The following is a 15,933-nucleotide window of genomic DNA, read 5'->3' as shown; positions in this document are numbered from 1 at the left end:
AAGGTTTGAGAAAATTTAACATTAATTCTGAAATCAAAGAATGAAGTTTAAGAAATCAAGGAAGGAGCACCTGAAGTGGCTCAGTCAGTTATGCGTCTGACTTTGGCTCAGGTCTTAATCTCACAGTTCGGGAGTTTGAGCCCTGTGTCAGGCTCTGTGCTGACAGCTCAGAGCCCGGAGCCTGCTTTGGATTCTGTGTCTCCCTCTCTTTCTGCCCCTCCCCTGCTTGCATTCTGTCTCTCTCAAAAAGAAATAAACATTAAAAAACTAAAAGAAAAGAAATCAAGGAGGATCTAAATAAATGGAAAGACATACTGGGTCCATCAAAGACTCAACATGGTAAAGATGTCAACTTCCCCAAATTGAGACAACTGGGGGCACTTTTTCAAAACATACACTCAGATCCCACCCCAGACCTAAAAATCCATAATGCTAGGGGTAAAGCCTAGGCATGTATTGTTTAGGGGCGGGGAGGGGAAGCCCCATCCCCACCCCAGGTAATTCTGATTTATAGACTGCAAGGCCAGCCTCCCAGTCACTATTCCTAGAGCCATGGGGCTGAGAGACCTATTCTCTATCTGTCCACCAAGTTGGCATAGCCCAGTGCAAGAGGTCCATCAACCTCTTCCTGTACCTTCCCACCTGCAATCTCCCCAAGGAACTATGCTGCCTACTAGCCATCACATGCATTTTCTTAAGGTCCAATTCTGAGTCATCAGCTGATATGAGAGGGTTTTCCCACATAATCGGATCAATATATTATAGGAAGGGTCTACCTCTGGTACCACAACCTCCCTTCCTCTTCCAGCCCTCCTCAAACCCTCCCAGAGGGGGCCCAGGGAAGACCTGTAGGAATGAAAAGTGTCTGTCCTTGCTTCACGGAACATTTATAGCACTTGTCCACCTGGTCCCCAAAAAACATCTCATTCTGGTTAGAGGAGCTGCTCCAGCACTCAAAGAGAGTCAGATTGGCATTTGTTGGGCGGATCAGGTAGAAGATCTTCTCACCCTGAAACAAAACAGGTTTAAGTGCCAAAAACATCAACAATTTCCATAAAAATCCTCCAGAGGGTCTCCAAAAGGATATTTTCTCTCCCATGCTCCAAGACCACGTAATATGACAGATTCTCCCCCAAACCCATCCAATAATCATTTTTATGCGGATTTGGAAAACTTCAAAAGCTCCTTTTGCACTTTGTGCTTTTGAGCCACTGTTAACATTGACAAAAAATGATTTGGAAAGGGCATTCCAAACAAAATTGTTCAACTTAGGACAAATATACACCAAAAGCTTCTACTTTAGATGCAAAGTCAAATGAAAAATGGCCTCTATAGATGAGTAGATCAATACTACTAGCCCTAGGAGAATTTAAGGCCACATTACTGATGAGAAAATTGAATTTGCCTTTAAATGCCATTTACAGAGAGTGTTCCTTCTCACACCTGCAATCAAAGCTAATAAAAGTTTAAAAGTTCAGTAATTGCCCAAGGACTTCTACAAGATTATATGTTAGGTGATTATCTGTTGGAAAAACATTTTATTTCCTAATTATGTTTTGCCTAGACAATCACCAGATTATTTGGTTGAAAAGAAATAAAAGCCCACCAGCACAAAAATATCCTCAACCTACAGCTGATTAGTTTAACCAATATTTCCTGATAATAAATTTCAATGGAGAAAAGCAATAACACTAGAAATTATCTATTGTACAATTGGAGAAATTTCATTCAGATCTGTAGATTAGATAACAGTATCCTATCAATATTGATTTTCTGATTTTGATAACTATACTGCAGTTATATACGAGAATGCCCTTATTTTCAAGAAATATGCACTGAATTATAAAGGGACACATGTTTGCAACTACTCTCAAATGTTTCAGAAAATATATATATATACATATATATATATTTTATTATTATGTTTGCTTTATAGAAAGAATATAATAAAATGTAACATTTGGGGAATCTAAGTGAAGGGCACACAGGCATTCTTCCTACCATTTCTGCAATTTTTCTATAAAAAAGGAATTATTTTAAAATGAAAAAGTTAAATCTAACATTTGCATAGCAGTGATTTACATGCTCCCATTTCATGATAAACCAGTGAAAACAACTAGTTTAGGATTTGTGATCATTTGGACAAGAGCCATATCCAAGTCTTCTGCTCTTTCCTTGGCATTTCTGATAAGAAAAATAAATAGTATGATGGTGGAAAAGAATCAAAATTAAGAAATTTGTTTTCCAGGGGTGCCTGGGTGGCTCAGTCAGTTAAGCATCTGACTTCAGCTCAGGTCATGAACTCACGGTTCATGAGTTCAAGCCCTGGGTTGGGCTCTGTGCTGACAGCCTGGAGCCTACTTCGGATACTGTGTCTCCCTCTCTCTCTGTTCATCTCCCACTTGCTCGCTTGTCTGTCTCTGTCTCTCTCTCTCCCAAAAATAAATAAAGATTAAAAAAAATTGTTTTCCAGACTTTAAAAATCCTTCATAGTCACTGATAATCAATATGCTAATTACAAAATTGAAACAATCACTAAAAGGGAAACTACCCATAGGAAGGCTAACATTAAAAAAAAAAAAAAAAACAACCTGTCATGGGCACCTGGGTGGCTCAATTGGTTAAGTGTCCAACTCTTAGTTTCAGCTCAGGTCATGATCTCACGGTTCGTGAGATCAAGCCCCACATCGGGCTCTGTGCTGACAGTGCAAAGCCTGCTTGGGATTCTCTCTCTCTCTATCTCTCTGACCCTGCCCTACTTGTTGCACATGGTCTCTCTCTCAAAATAAATAAATAAACATTAAAAAAAACTTGTTCTATATATGCTCTATCTTGGTGGTGGCAGTTATGCAACTACATACAATGTCAAAACTCATCAAACTATACATTTAGAACATATTAATTTTATGGTGTATAAATTATACCTCAATAAGGATGGGGGATGGGAAGTTTCTCATGTTACCAAGAATCTGCAGTAAATATGAACATTTCTATACATAGTCATAGGAGTATAGATTGGTTCAATGGACAGCCAGAAAACCTTAGGCATCTGCTGTTATTCAAAAAAATGTTAAGCATCAAAACTGTAGAGACAGTTTATATGGCATATCCACTTAGTGCCCAACCCTGATAGAGTAGTTATATGGAAATGTCACCCAAACAGAATCTGGGAGGCAGGTAGACCTCAGCAGCCTCTTCTGTGCTGCCACCTGAAACAAAGAGGTGGCCCAAGGCCAGGCTACCTCTAGAAGCCACATTCATTCCTACCTTGAGCACATGGTACCAGACCGAGGTGCCACCAAAGTCAATGTGAAAGTCTGTATAGCTATCCCGCACACTCATGAGGCAGTACTTTTGCACATTGGGCCTCTCAAATATACACTCCTCTGGCCACAAGTTCTCCACCCACGAGAGCTTCCGAACAATCTTGGGAGTCTCCACAAGGTTAGAAAGCCTAGCAAGGAAGGGGTGGAGAGCAGAGGTCAGCTGATTGGGAATTAAAGATTAAAGCCTGAATAAAATGCTCCCCATCCCAGTGAGAGTCAAATAAGACAAAGAAGTCCTTTCCACAGGATCCCCAAGGGCACATAGGATACTTATTTCTATAAGTCTGGTCAGCATCCTCATTCCTCTCAGCTCTAGAAGTCCCAAGTCCCAGCTCCACAGCATTCCCCAGTCAAAGGAGGTCATTTCCTCCACAAAATGCTCATAACTCCCTTCACCTGGGTCCACTCACTTGGCACTGAGTCAATAACAGTTATTGTACTGTCCCCATGTCTTAATGTCTTCTTTATGAGGAACCATTAGAGAAACCTTTCAAGGGCTCAGTTTCAGGTAGTGTTTCTCCCCAACATCTGGTTGTTTTTATCTTACGTAAAACCACAAACCTTATGATATTGCACTCCTTCCTTGTCCTTACTTTCAGGAAATTCACTGAAAACGCTACAGTCCTTCTCTAACAACTATCCAGACACTCATACACGCATTTTGTGTGCAGATTACCCACCAGATGCATCCTATTTCTCGACTTTTATTTTCCTTTTGTGCCATTTTTGTCTATTCTTTCCTCTCTGTATCTCTGTAAGCTACCTCAAATAGCCGTTCAAGATGAAGTGAGATACAAACAAACACAGCTTTAAAAAAAACCCTCAGGTTGTTAACTCTGATGTTAACACCAACAGCAAGGATTTTAATATTGTATAGTTATTCAAAATGTTGCCATTGATGGAAACTGGTTGAAGAATACACAGGACACCCTGTACAGATTTTTGCAACTTCCTGTAAATCTATAATTATGTCAAAATTAAAAGTTAAAAAAGTACATAATCAGACAATAAGTTTTCTAAGTGCAAAAAGATATGTTACAATTTGGGGAATTTCCCGCATTTCTGAGCACAGAGAAGACTACATGTATCTACTGAGTGCATGAGTCCAGATAGAATCATTTAAAGGTTATAAAAAGCTCTTTTTTCTTTTATATCTAAGTAACCTTACCCTTAGAGAAACTACTTGGGGGTAATTCAGTAAATCTATTTCCAGGGACAGAGGACCTATACTGGGAATTAAATAGTGACCACACTACAATCTAAATACAAAAAAAAAAAAAAGTCTAAGAAAGCTGTCCTGGGTCTTGGAGACAAAAATTAATTAAAATAGCTACTGTATAATCTATCCAATGTTAGAAACTGTAGAAGAGAAATACAATTTGGTTGTTATAATGGGAAGAGCTACCCTAGAAAGTATAAACCAGCTCATCATCCCAAAGGAAGAAACTACCAAGAGGAAGGGAAAAAGGAACACTTATACTCAGTATATCACAAGTGCCAGGGACTTTGTTAGGCTTTTTACTTACCCCTGTTCCTCCTACCTGGTATCAGAGAATTCCAAACTAATGACATTGAGGACTTTCTCCCTCTTCCCACTATAATAGTATTTCACAAAATCACCAAGCTTCATCTTGCAGTCAGCCTGGCGGGTCACATCAATCACATCAATCTCTTTGTCAGAACCTAGAATAAAAAGATAGATTCTGCACCAAGTGGTCTCAGGGACCGGGGAAGCCTCCCTCCCCCCTTCACCTGTCCGTAGAATGGACTGACACTCAAAACTTCTCACCACACACACTGTATTTGTATGTATGTATGTATGTAGGAATCCCTCACGCTCTCCTTATACCAATGTGCTGGGTCCAGGCCTATTAGAGTAACACAACTGCCTGACATACAGTCTCACTCATGATACAATCCACATGCCTGGGCCTATTCCCTCATTTTTCTTCCTATCCCCAAAATTTAATGCTCAGAAGACAACTGGCACATGAGGGCAAAAATCAGAGGCTTTCTTATCTCAAAAGAAGGGAGACTCCCGGGGCGCCTGGGTGGCTCAGTCGGTTAAGCGTCCGACTTCAGCTCAGGTCACGATCTCGCAGTCAGTGAGTTCGAGCCCCGCGTCGGGCTCTGGGCTGATGGCTCGGAGCCTGGAGCCTGCTTCCGATTCTGTGTCTCCCTCTCTCTCTGCCCCTCCCCATTCATGCTCTGTCTCTCTGTCTCAAAAATAAATAAAAAGGTTAAAAAAATTAAAAAAAAAAAAAAGAAGGGAGACTCCCATGATCCCTGGAATTTCCCTGGTAAAAAAAAAAGTGGGGCTCAGCCTGCGGGCTCGGGGCCTATTAAGGAGGAAAAGGAAAAGAAAACCAGGATTTTGGTCCTAGTTTTGCCAAAGACTGACTCCGGGCAAAGCACTTTACCTCATATTCCCAAGATGGCCAGAAAAGAAATGCAAAGATAGACTGGAAGCAAAGGGTCACTGGTCTTGATGGGAGTGAATGATGTCACAGTTAGGATAGTTCATCTTTCTTACCAACATAGTGTTCCACATCCCTCACAGTGAATGATGGTGAAGGCAGCGTCATCCCCAATCCATCCTTCTTCAAGACTAGGATGGGCACACTGAAGCTATTCTCCTCCAAGAATTCCACAGTCAGCTGACTTCCAGTGGGCTTCAGAATCACTTCATCTGAGCTGTGGGCCACATGAGAGAAAGCCTGAGCCCCAGAGGCACTGACACTAAAGGCTTCACTTGATGCTGCCATTCACCCAAGGGGTGGGGCCTTCCTGAGCAGACCTTAATGTGGACTGTAAACTAATGGCATATACCTCATGTGCCAGGGAAGAAATGACTTATCCAAGGTAAGAAGCCAGGTCACTGGCAGAGGTGGGGAGCTAACCCAAGGATATCTTGTTAATAGCATACTCTTCTCTGAATGGCAAAAGAAGAAATCAGTCAATAACCTGCCCAGAAAGAAAAGATGTATCTGCAATTTTAGTTAATTTACTCTAACCCAGAGCAGGGTCACCCATTTAAAACACTGGCAAATAAAAAAGACTGATTTGCAAATGACATATCCAATAAAGGGTTAGTATCCAAAATATATAAAGAACTTACACCCTGAACACACACACACAAAATGCAAGTAATCCAATTTAAAAATGGGCAGAAGACATGAACAAACACTTCTTCAAAGAGGGCATACACACGGCCAATAGACACATGAAAAGATGTTCAACATAACTCATCACCAGGGAAATGCAAATCCAAACTACAATGAGATATCACCTTATACCCGTCAGAATGGCTGAAATCAAAAACACAAGAAACAACAAGTGTTGGTGAGGATGTGGGCAAACTGGAACCCTCATGTACTGTTGGCGGGAATGCAAACTGGTGCAGCCACTGTGAAAAACGGTATGGAGGTCCCTCAAAAAAATAAAAACAGAACTACCATATAATCTAGTAATCACACTCCTGGGTACTTACCCAAAGAATATGAAAACACTAATTTGAAAGGATAACATGTACCCCTATTTTATTGCAGCATTATTTACAATAGTCAAATTATGGAAGCAACCTAAATGTCCATCAATAGATGAATGGATAAAGAAGATGTGTATACACACACACACACACACACACACACATATACATATAATGGCATATATATACATTGGAATATTATTCAGCCGTAAAAAAGAATGAAATCTTACCATTTGCAACAACATGGACAGAGCTATAGAGTATAATGCTAAGTGAAATAAGTTAGTCAGAAAAAGACAAATACCAGATGATTTTACTTATATGTGGAATTTAAGAAACCAAACAAAGGAAAAATAAATAGACAAATCAAAAAACAGATTCTTAACTACAGAGAATAAACATGGTTATCAGAGGGGAAGTAAGTGGGGGGGGATGGGGGAAATAGGTGAAGGGGGTTTAAGAGTACACTTATCTTGAAGACCACTGAGTAATGTATACAATTGGTCAATCACTATACTGTACACCTGAAACTAACAGAACACTGTATGTTAACTATACTGGAATTAACATAAATAAAAAATAAAAGACTGATTAAAAAAACAATTTTTACAACCAATTTCTCAACACATGTATGTAATTAACTAGAAAACAGGAGTTTTTATTTTTTTAAATCATGTTGGAGGAAGATGGACTATTTGACCAAGTTGTGTTGGAACAAGCAACTGGAAAAATATTAAGCTCAATGTCTATCTTTCTCTTAACATAATTCTAGATGGATCAACATTTAAATTGAAAAAAAAAATGAAGCCATCTGTATGTCTTCTTTGGAAAAATGTTCATGTCTTCTGTCCATTTCTTAACTGGATTATTTATTTTTGGGGTGTTGAGTTTGATAAGTTCTTTATAGATTTTGGATACTAATCCTTTATCAGATACATCATTTGCAAATATCTTCTCCCATTCCACAGGCTGCCTTTTAGTTTTGTTCATTTTTCCAAAGAAGACATATAGGTGGCTAATAGACACATGAAAAGATGCTCAACATAACTCATCATCAGGGAGATACAAATCAAAACCAAATGAGATACCACCTCACACCTGTCAGAATGGCTAACTAGAAACAGGAAACAACAGATGTTGGTGAGGATTTAGAGAAAGGGGAACCTTCTTACACTGTTGGGGGGGAATGCAAACTGGTGCAGCTACTCTGGAAAACAGTATGGAGATTCCTTAAAAAAATAAAAAATAGAACTACCCTATGACCCAGCAATTGCACTACTAGCTATTTACCCAAAATACCCAAAAATATTGATTCGAAGGGGTATATGCACCCCGATGTTTATAGCAGCATTATCACCAATAGCCAAACTATGGAAAAAGCTCAAATGTCTATCGACTGATGAATTGATAAAGAGGATGTGGTGTATACATACAATGGTGTATATATACAATGAAATATTACTCGGCCATCAAAAAAAAATGAAATCTTGGGGCGCCTAGGTGGCTCAGTCAGTTAAGCATCCTACTCTTGATTTTGGCTCAGGTCATGATCTCACAGATCGCAAGATTGAGCACCACATTGGACTCTGTGTTGACAGTGCAGAGCCTGCTTGAGATTCTCTCTCTCTCTCTCTCTCTCTCTCTCTCTCAATCTCTCTCTCTCCCTTCCTCCCTCCTTCTCTTCCTCCTCCTCCCCTGCTCACACGCATGAGTGATCTCTTTCTTTCTCAAAATTTATAAAATTAAAAAAAAAAAAGAATGAGGGGTACCTGGGTGGCTCAGTCGGTTGAGGGTCCAACTTCAGCTCAGGTCATGATCTCACAGTTCGTGGGTCCCAGCCCTGCATCAGGCTCTGTGCTGACCACTTACTCAGAGTCTGGAGCCTGCTTTGGATTCTGTGTCTCCTTCTCTCTCTGCCCCTCCCCCGCTCATGCTTTATCTCACTGTTTCTCAAAAATAAATAAATGTAAAAACAAAAATTAAAAAAAAAAAAGAATGAAATCTTGTCATTTGCAATGATGCGGATGAAGCTAGAGTGTATTATGCTAAGCAAAGTAGTCAGAGAAAGATAAATAACATATGATTCCATTTATATGTGGAATTTAAGAAACTAAACAGATGAACATATGGGAAGGAAGGGGGAAAAAAAGAGAGGGAAGCAATCCATAAGAGACCCTTAACTATAGAAAACAAACTGAGGGTTGAAGGAGAGAGGTGCATGTGGGATGTGGGTGGGGGGTGGGGTAAATGGGTGATGGATATTAAGGAGGGGCACTTGTGATGAGCACTGAGTGTTATATATAAGTGATAAATCACTAAATTTTACACCTGAAACCAATTTTACCATATATGTTAACTAACTAGAATTTAAATAAAAACTTGAAAAAATGAAGCCATATAGTAGAAAAAACATGGGAGAGACAAGGCCCACTAGTCATTAAAAATAGCAATAAATAAATTTAACTACATAAAAATTAAAATTTCCTACAAGGAAATATAGGGGTGAATATACCTTTTTGAATTCATGTTTTCATGTTCTTTGGGTAAATACCCAGTAGTAGAATTACTGGATCATAAAAAATTTCTATCTTTAATTATTTGAGGAACCTCCATACTGTTTTCCACAGTGGCTACACGAGTTTGCATTCCCACCAACAGTGTACAAGGGTTCCTTTTTCTCTACATCCTCTGTAACACCTGTCATTTCTTGTCTTTCTTATTCTCACCATTCTGACAGTTATAAGGCGATAATCTCATTATTTAATGTAGCCTTATTTACAATAGCTAATATACAGAAGCAACCCAAATGTCCCTGCATAGATGAATGGATACAAAAGATGTGGTATATATATATGATGGAATATTACTGAATGGATACAGAAGATGTGGTATATATATACAATGGAATATTTCTTGGCCATAAAAAGAATCAGATCTTGCCATCTGCAACAACATGGATGGTCCTAGAGAGTATAATACTAAGTGAAATAAGTCAGATATGAAAAGACAAATATCATATGATTTTACTCATATGTGGATCATGAGAACTAAGTAATGGATAGAATTGCTAAATCATTATATTATATAGCTGAAACTAATATAATACTGTATGTTAATTATACTTCAGCAAATAAATGCTTAAATAAAATTTTCTGTAAGAAAATCTATTATAAATCAGTAAAAAACGGGCAGTAACCCAATAGAAAAATTGTCAAATAAGCAGGAAATAAACAGAGAAATAAAGATGACTTACAAAGGCACAAAAATATGCGCCTTCTTCATAACTAAATGCAAGTGGAAACATTTCATATTTTATCTTATCGGAAAGGCAAAGAGTTTGATAATAAACAGTGTTGGTCAGGATATAGGGAAACAGCCATCCTCACACACTATCTAGTGGGAATAAGAAATGGTACAGTCACTTTGGAAACAAGTTGGCAACATTTATAAACATTTTTAAAGCACATAATCTTTAGTCTTACAACTTCACTTTTAGTTAGTAAATCTACACATATACTTAATCCACATATGCAAAAAAGTACAAAGACATTCACTGCATCATTTTTTTCTAACAGCAAAATACTAGAATCAATTTAAGTGTACATCAATAGAGGATTGGTTAAATAAGTAAATAAATATCCATACAATGGAATACTAAACATCCATGAAAAAGAATGAAAACCACCAGTATGTGCTGGTATGGACTGAGCTCCGAGATATATAATTTAGGTTTAAAAAAAAGCAAGATGAAGAACACTGAGTGTATTTATGCTTTTTTTTAGAAAAGTAGGATACACACACACACACGCACATTTATATAAGTAAAACCTATTTCTGGAAGAATGTACAAGAAACTCGTTGACTAAAGAAGGGATCTGAGGGGTCTGGGACAGAAAGGAGACTCACTGTCTCTGAACAAACAAATCAAAAGATATTAAGGTGAAGAAACACATAATTCTAAGTAACATTTCAATTACAAGAAAGCTGAAAATGGTTGCATGAATTAAAAACCAAGCAAAAGTGAGTGCCTTATTCATTACTTTTTCTAATTCATTATTTTTGTGTAAGGAACTTCTTTTTAATAAGCTCATTTTAATATTTTTAAAAGGGAAAAATAAACCACCTGACTGGCTCAGTCAGTAGAGCATGTGACTCTTAATCTCAGGGTTGTGAGTTCAAGCCCCAAGTTGGGCACAGAGTTTAATTTTAAAATAAAAATTAAACAATTTTTAAAAACACATTAAAAGGGAGAAAACTTTTTTTATTTAAAAGAAATACATGACCAAACATATTTTTTTTATTCTTAAAAAGAGTTTCCTCTTGTCTACAATGAGAGAATTGAACTTTTTGATCTTTAGACTCCTAGTGGAAGCATTCCTTGGGTGCATGCAAATATCCTCTAACAGGTGAAAACTGCCTCCCAATCTAACAAAAGTTTTTACAAGTGGACCTTAATGTACTCCGCATGTAGGATGAAACTCTAACAATGTTTCTTAGAAAAATGACTAAAACAGAAGATTCCTCCCAGAGGGAACATTCCTAAATGGGGGAGGCATCTAATGAGACAGCCAGTGGCAAAGTTGGGAAGAAACGAATCCTAGCCTCCCAGAGCCCTGGCATTCACCAACCCTCACCTGTCAAAGGTCCTACTCCGGAGCTCTCTAATGAATGTAGGACTTCCGGTCTTCACTGGCTTCCCCTTGTGTGTATCATGCCCTTTCGAAGATACACGGCGTTTTTTCACTAAGCCAGAGAAAGACACAAGACTGAGTCAGAATGGCCATGAACTATGTAGGGTTCCAAGAGCAAAGGCCTCAGCAGATCCTGCTTCTCTTCCAGTCTAACAACCCCTTGGAGCACCTGAAGTCAACGAGGCCCTCACATACTCAGGAAAAGTTCCTGGTGAGGTTGGTGCTTCCTCTGGGAATTCCCTAGGAAGAGAGGGAGGTAAAGCTCTGCAATTCTGCCCTCTCACTGGGGCAGCTGCTAACCTGCTGGGCCTACACAGGCTTTTGCTATTTCCCAAGCGCTCAGACAAAGGCAATCTTCCTTTCAAGCTTCCTTCGTTTTGTCTCACCTCTGGACCACTTTCTCTTGAAAACTCTAAGATCTACTTACTAATGGAGGGCCCATGTAAGACTTCACAGTTGGGGCAGTGGTAGAGGTCAATGTCAGCAGCTTTCTCTTCTTCAACGCCAACACAACTAGAAAAGAGAAAAACAGCCAACGTTTATGGGAATTTTATTTTTCGTAAGGTCTAAAACTGTGCTGTCCAGTATACATAGCTATTTACATTTAAATTAATTCAATAAAATTTTAAATGCTGTCCCTGCATCATCTAGCTACATTTCAAATGCTCAATAGCCACACATGGCTAGAGGTTACCCTACTTGGCAGATTATCAAACACTTTCACCAATGCAAAAAGTTATATTGGACCACACTGGTCTACAACAATTATGACAGAGCTAAAAATGTACAGACAGCAAAGCTTCATTAAGACTCAGAATGGGGGGGGCGCCTGGGTGGCTCAGTCGATTAAGCATCCAACATCAGCTCAGGTCATGATCTCACGGTTCGTGAGTCTGAGCTCCACATCGGGTTCTGTGCTGACAGCTCAGAGACTGGAGCCTGCTCCAGATTCTGTATCTCCTCTCTCTGCCCCTCTTCGGCTCACACTGTCTCTCTCTCAAAAATAAATAAACATGTAAAACATTTTAAAAAAAGACTTAGAATGGTAAAAGCTAGAAGAGATTCTAAAACAGTGCTGTCCAACAGAAATATAATGTGAGCCAGATATATAAGTTTAAGTGTTCTAATAATCACATTAAAAAGGTAAAAAGAGGGGTGCCTGGGTGGCTCAGTCAGTTGAGTGTCCTGACTCTTAATTTCGGCTCAGGTCATGATCCCAGAGTCATGGGATGAAGCCCCATGTCGGGCTCCACACTGAAAATGGAGCCTGCTTACGATTCTATCTCTCTCCCTCCTTCTGCCCTTCTCCCCTGCTTGTGCACACTCACTCTCTCTAAAATAAAAAAAAAAGTAAAAAGAAACAGGTGAAATTAATTTTAAAATTTAATTTAACCAATATATCTAAAATATTCTGACTTCAACATATAATCAAAACTTTAAACTTTACTGAACTATTTTACTTGATTAAATGAAAAGGACTGAAAAGAGTATTTTATAATCAACAGTGGTTCTGAGTGAAGGATTACAGGTCATTTTTCTCTTATTTGTATTTTCTAATGCTCTACAATGAACATGTTACTTATTTCATAATGTAATGTGTATGTATGTATGTATGTATGTAATGTTTATTTAATTTTGAAAATTTGAGTTTAAGTTTATGTGAGCTGTTCATCTCACAAAAGTAAATCCTTCCTCACCAAAGTCATTAGCAGCCCTCCTAATAACTTCTGGCTAAGATCAAACTCCTAAAATCCTTGGTCAGCCACACACAGCAGGGAGCATAAAAATAGAGCAGAACTCCAACTTTTTCCTCCAAGATCATGCTCACAAACTGACTTCTTGGGATCAGGACCCCACCCCTGTCCCAACTGCTAACTGCTAATCCTGTGTCTGTAAATCTGCTGCATATCAATAAATTGGGGATATCACCATCAACTTGGTAGAGTTTTTCTAAGGGCTCAGATAATGTATTTAAAGTGCTTGGCACACACTCTGGAAAACAGTATGGAGGTTCCTCAAAAAATTAAAAACAGAGGGGCGGCTGGGTGGCTCAGTTGGTAAAGTGTCTGACTTGAGCTCAGGTCATGATCTCATGGCTCGTGAGTTCAGGTCCTCCGTCGGACTCTGGAGCCTGCTTTGGATTCCGTGTCTCCTTCTCTCTCTGCCCTTCCGCCACTCATGCTCTGTCTCTCTCTGTCTCTCAAAAATGAATAAACATTAAAAAAATTTTTTTTATTAAAAACAGAATACCCTATGAGCCAGTAATTGCACTACTAGGAATTTATCCAAAGGATACAAACATGCTGATAGAAAGGGTGCATGCACCCCAATGGCTATAGCCGCATTATCAACAATACCCAAACTATGGAAAGAGCCCAAATGTCCATCAACTGATGAATGGATTAAGAAGATGTGGTATATATATACAATGAACTACTACTCAATGATCAAAAAGAATAAAATCTTGCCACTAAGCGAAATAGCCAGAGAAAGACAGGTATCATATGATTTCACTCATATGTGGAATTTGAGAAGCTTAACAGGTGAACATAGGGGAAGGGAAGGAAAAATAATGAGGGAAGCAAACCATAAGAGATTCTTAAATACAGAGAACTGAGGGTTGATGGGGGTAGAGGGGTGGGGGTATGGGTTAAATGGATAATGGGCATTAAGGAGGGCACTTGTTGGGATGAGCACATATTACACATATGTGATGAATCACTGGGTTTTACTCCTGAAGCCAAGACTACACTGTACCTTAACTTGAGAATAAAAAATAATAAATAAAATAATAAATAAAGTGCTTAGCACAGTGAGCACAGAGAAGCACATCTCACCCTTCACCTGCCTAAACTTTCTTTAAATATATTCCCCAGACCTTGTAGCATTAACTCACTTTGTCAGACCACATGCTTTCTCTGTCTCACACCCATTAGCCTTGGACACTGCTCAAGAAGGACCCACTATTCATCCCTCTCTCCTGAACTTTCATCCCATATAGCTATGTACTTTCTCCACCCCCAAACATCCACTGGTCATCAACATTCCTAACTTTTCTCTTGTATCCCCAAGCAACCCCATTTCTTGGTAAACCCATCTAATTCATAACCCCTTCAACAAACCCCTTCTTCACCTTCCTGGCTTAATTGACCACAGCTTCTCCTAGGAGAAGCCATCTTCTCTATACAAGTGCCACTCGGTGTGGTCCACAGACTAATGCTGATACGTGAACTGTTCACCACAGGTCTGTAATAAGTACAAAAAGTCAGCATGAGCATCCACAAACTTTTATGACAATTTGGCTGAGTAATTTTATCTCTGTTGAATCTAACAATAAGAAATTGGGGCTTATATTTTGTACAGCTTTTTTGGTTCATCCATTTTTCTAGTAATTCATTTTTTATTGTACCAAATGATTGGTCCATTATTGTTTGGAAATTTTAAAAACCAGACAAACCTGGTTCTTCACCACAGAACATCTAAGAAGCACTGTGCTAGAACCCCAATCAGGCAGAAGTTATGCATTCTACCAGACCCTTATGTAACTCAGGGCTGTGTTGGAAGCAGACATTCCCCTCACTCTCCAGTGAGAGATCATCTCTCCTCTACCCCGTGTATGATCTCTTACTCCTTTTTAAAAAAATGTTTGAGAGAGAGAGCATGAGCGAGTGGGGGAGGAGCAGAGGAGAGAGAGAATCCCAAGCAGGCTCCGCACTGTCAACGCAGAGCCTGATGAGGGGCTCAAACCCATGAACCACGAGATCATGACCTGAGCTGAAATCAAGAGTCAGATGCTTAACCAGCTGAGCCACCCAGGCGCCCCAGATCTCTTACTCCTTTGAGCTTCATATCATCTAGACATGCCTCTTTCCACTCCTCTTCACTGTCAGCTCCTCAGCTCCCCAACATACCCCTTTCACTCATTTAAGAACCTGTTCACAGATTCTTCTCCATCCCAAGTCCTGCCAACATCCCACATGATGTTAGTACTGATGCAGAGGCCCAACACACTGGCCTCTTCTTAGCTCTTTGACCTCCTTATCTTCAGAGGCTGGTGTCTCCACTTCCCTTTCAGCTATCAATTCTCATGGTCATCATCCAGCCCTTGTCAATACTTGCAATAGCTCCACATCTAGAATATGAAATTCATACAGCATACTTGTGACCACAAATATAATCATCCAACTCTTATTCATTACACCTGTTCTTTGCTCTCAAAATCCCTTGAGCCTACTTTTCACCTCTTCATCTATTCTTAACTTCACCCTTCTTCCCTATCTAGCTTAGATTCCAGCATTCCTCACTTCAGCCATTCTCCAACAGATATCCTCAACTCCCTTGCCCCACTGCCTTTCCATCACTCCCACGTGCACATTCCAACCCTGGCTCAATCCAACTATGTAACACTGGACCATTGGACATGGCTGGA

At 39.4% G+C, this 15,933-nt stretch overlaps 1 protein-coding gene across 3 annotated transcripts in view; it reads right to left on the bottom strand.

The window, feature by feature from the left end:
* Nucleotides 1–15,933, bottom strand: part of PHF8 (PHD finger protein 8) — a 94,093-nt gene that overhangs the window by 61,397 nt on the left and 16,763 nt on the right. For all 3 annotated transcript variants that reach the window (XM_053891585.1, XM_053891584.1, XM_053891586.1), the window contains exons 3-8: nt 11,932–12,017; nt 11,448–11,556; nt 5,860–6,020; nt 4,868–5,009; nt 3,268–3,454; nt 847–1,009 (exon numbers count right to left, since the gene is read on the bottom strand). In XM_053891585.1, the coding sequence (XP_053747560.1) occupies nt 847–1,009; nt 3,268–3,454; nt 4,868–5,009; nt 5,860–6,020; nt 11,448–11,556; nt 11,932–12,017 (848 nt within the window). The remainder of the gene's footprint in view (nt 1–846; nt 1,010–3,267; nt 3,455–4,867; nt 5,010–5,859; nt 6,021–11,447; nt 11,557–11,931; nt 12,018–15,933) is intronic.

Source organism: Panthera pardus, unplaced genomic scaffold (genome assembly GCF_024362965.1).
Source record: "Panthera pardus isolate Hobbes unplaced genomic scaffold, ASM2436296v1 HiC_scaffold_27, whole genome shotgun sequence".
Taxonomy (NCBI): domain Eukaryota; kingdom Metazoa; phylum Chordata; class Mammalia; order Carnivora; family Felidae; genus Panthera; species Panthera pardus.
The sequence above is the reverse complement of the archived record's forward strand: the minus strand, read 5'-3'. Positions and strand labels throughout refer to the sequence as shown.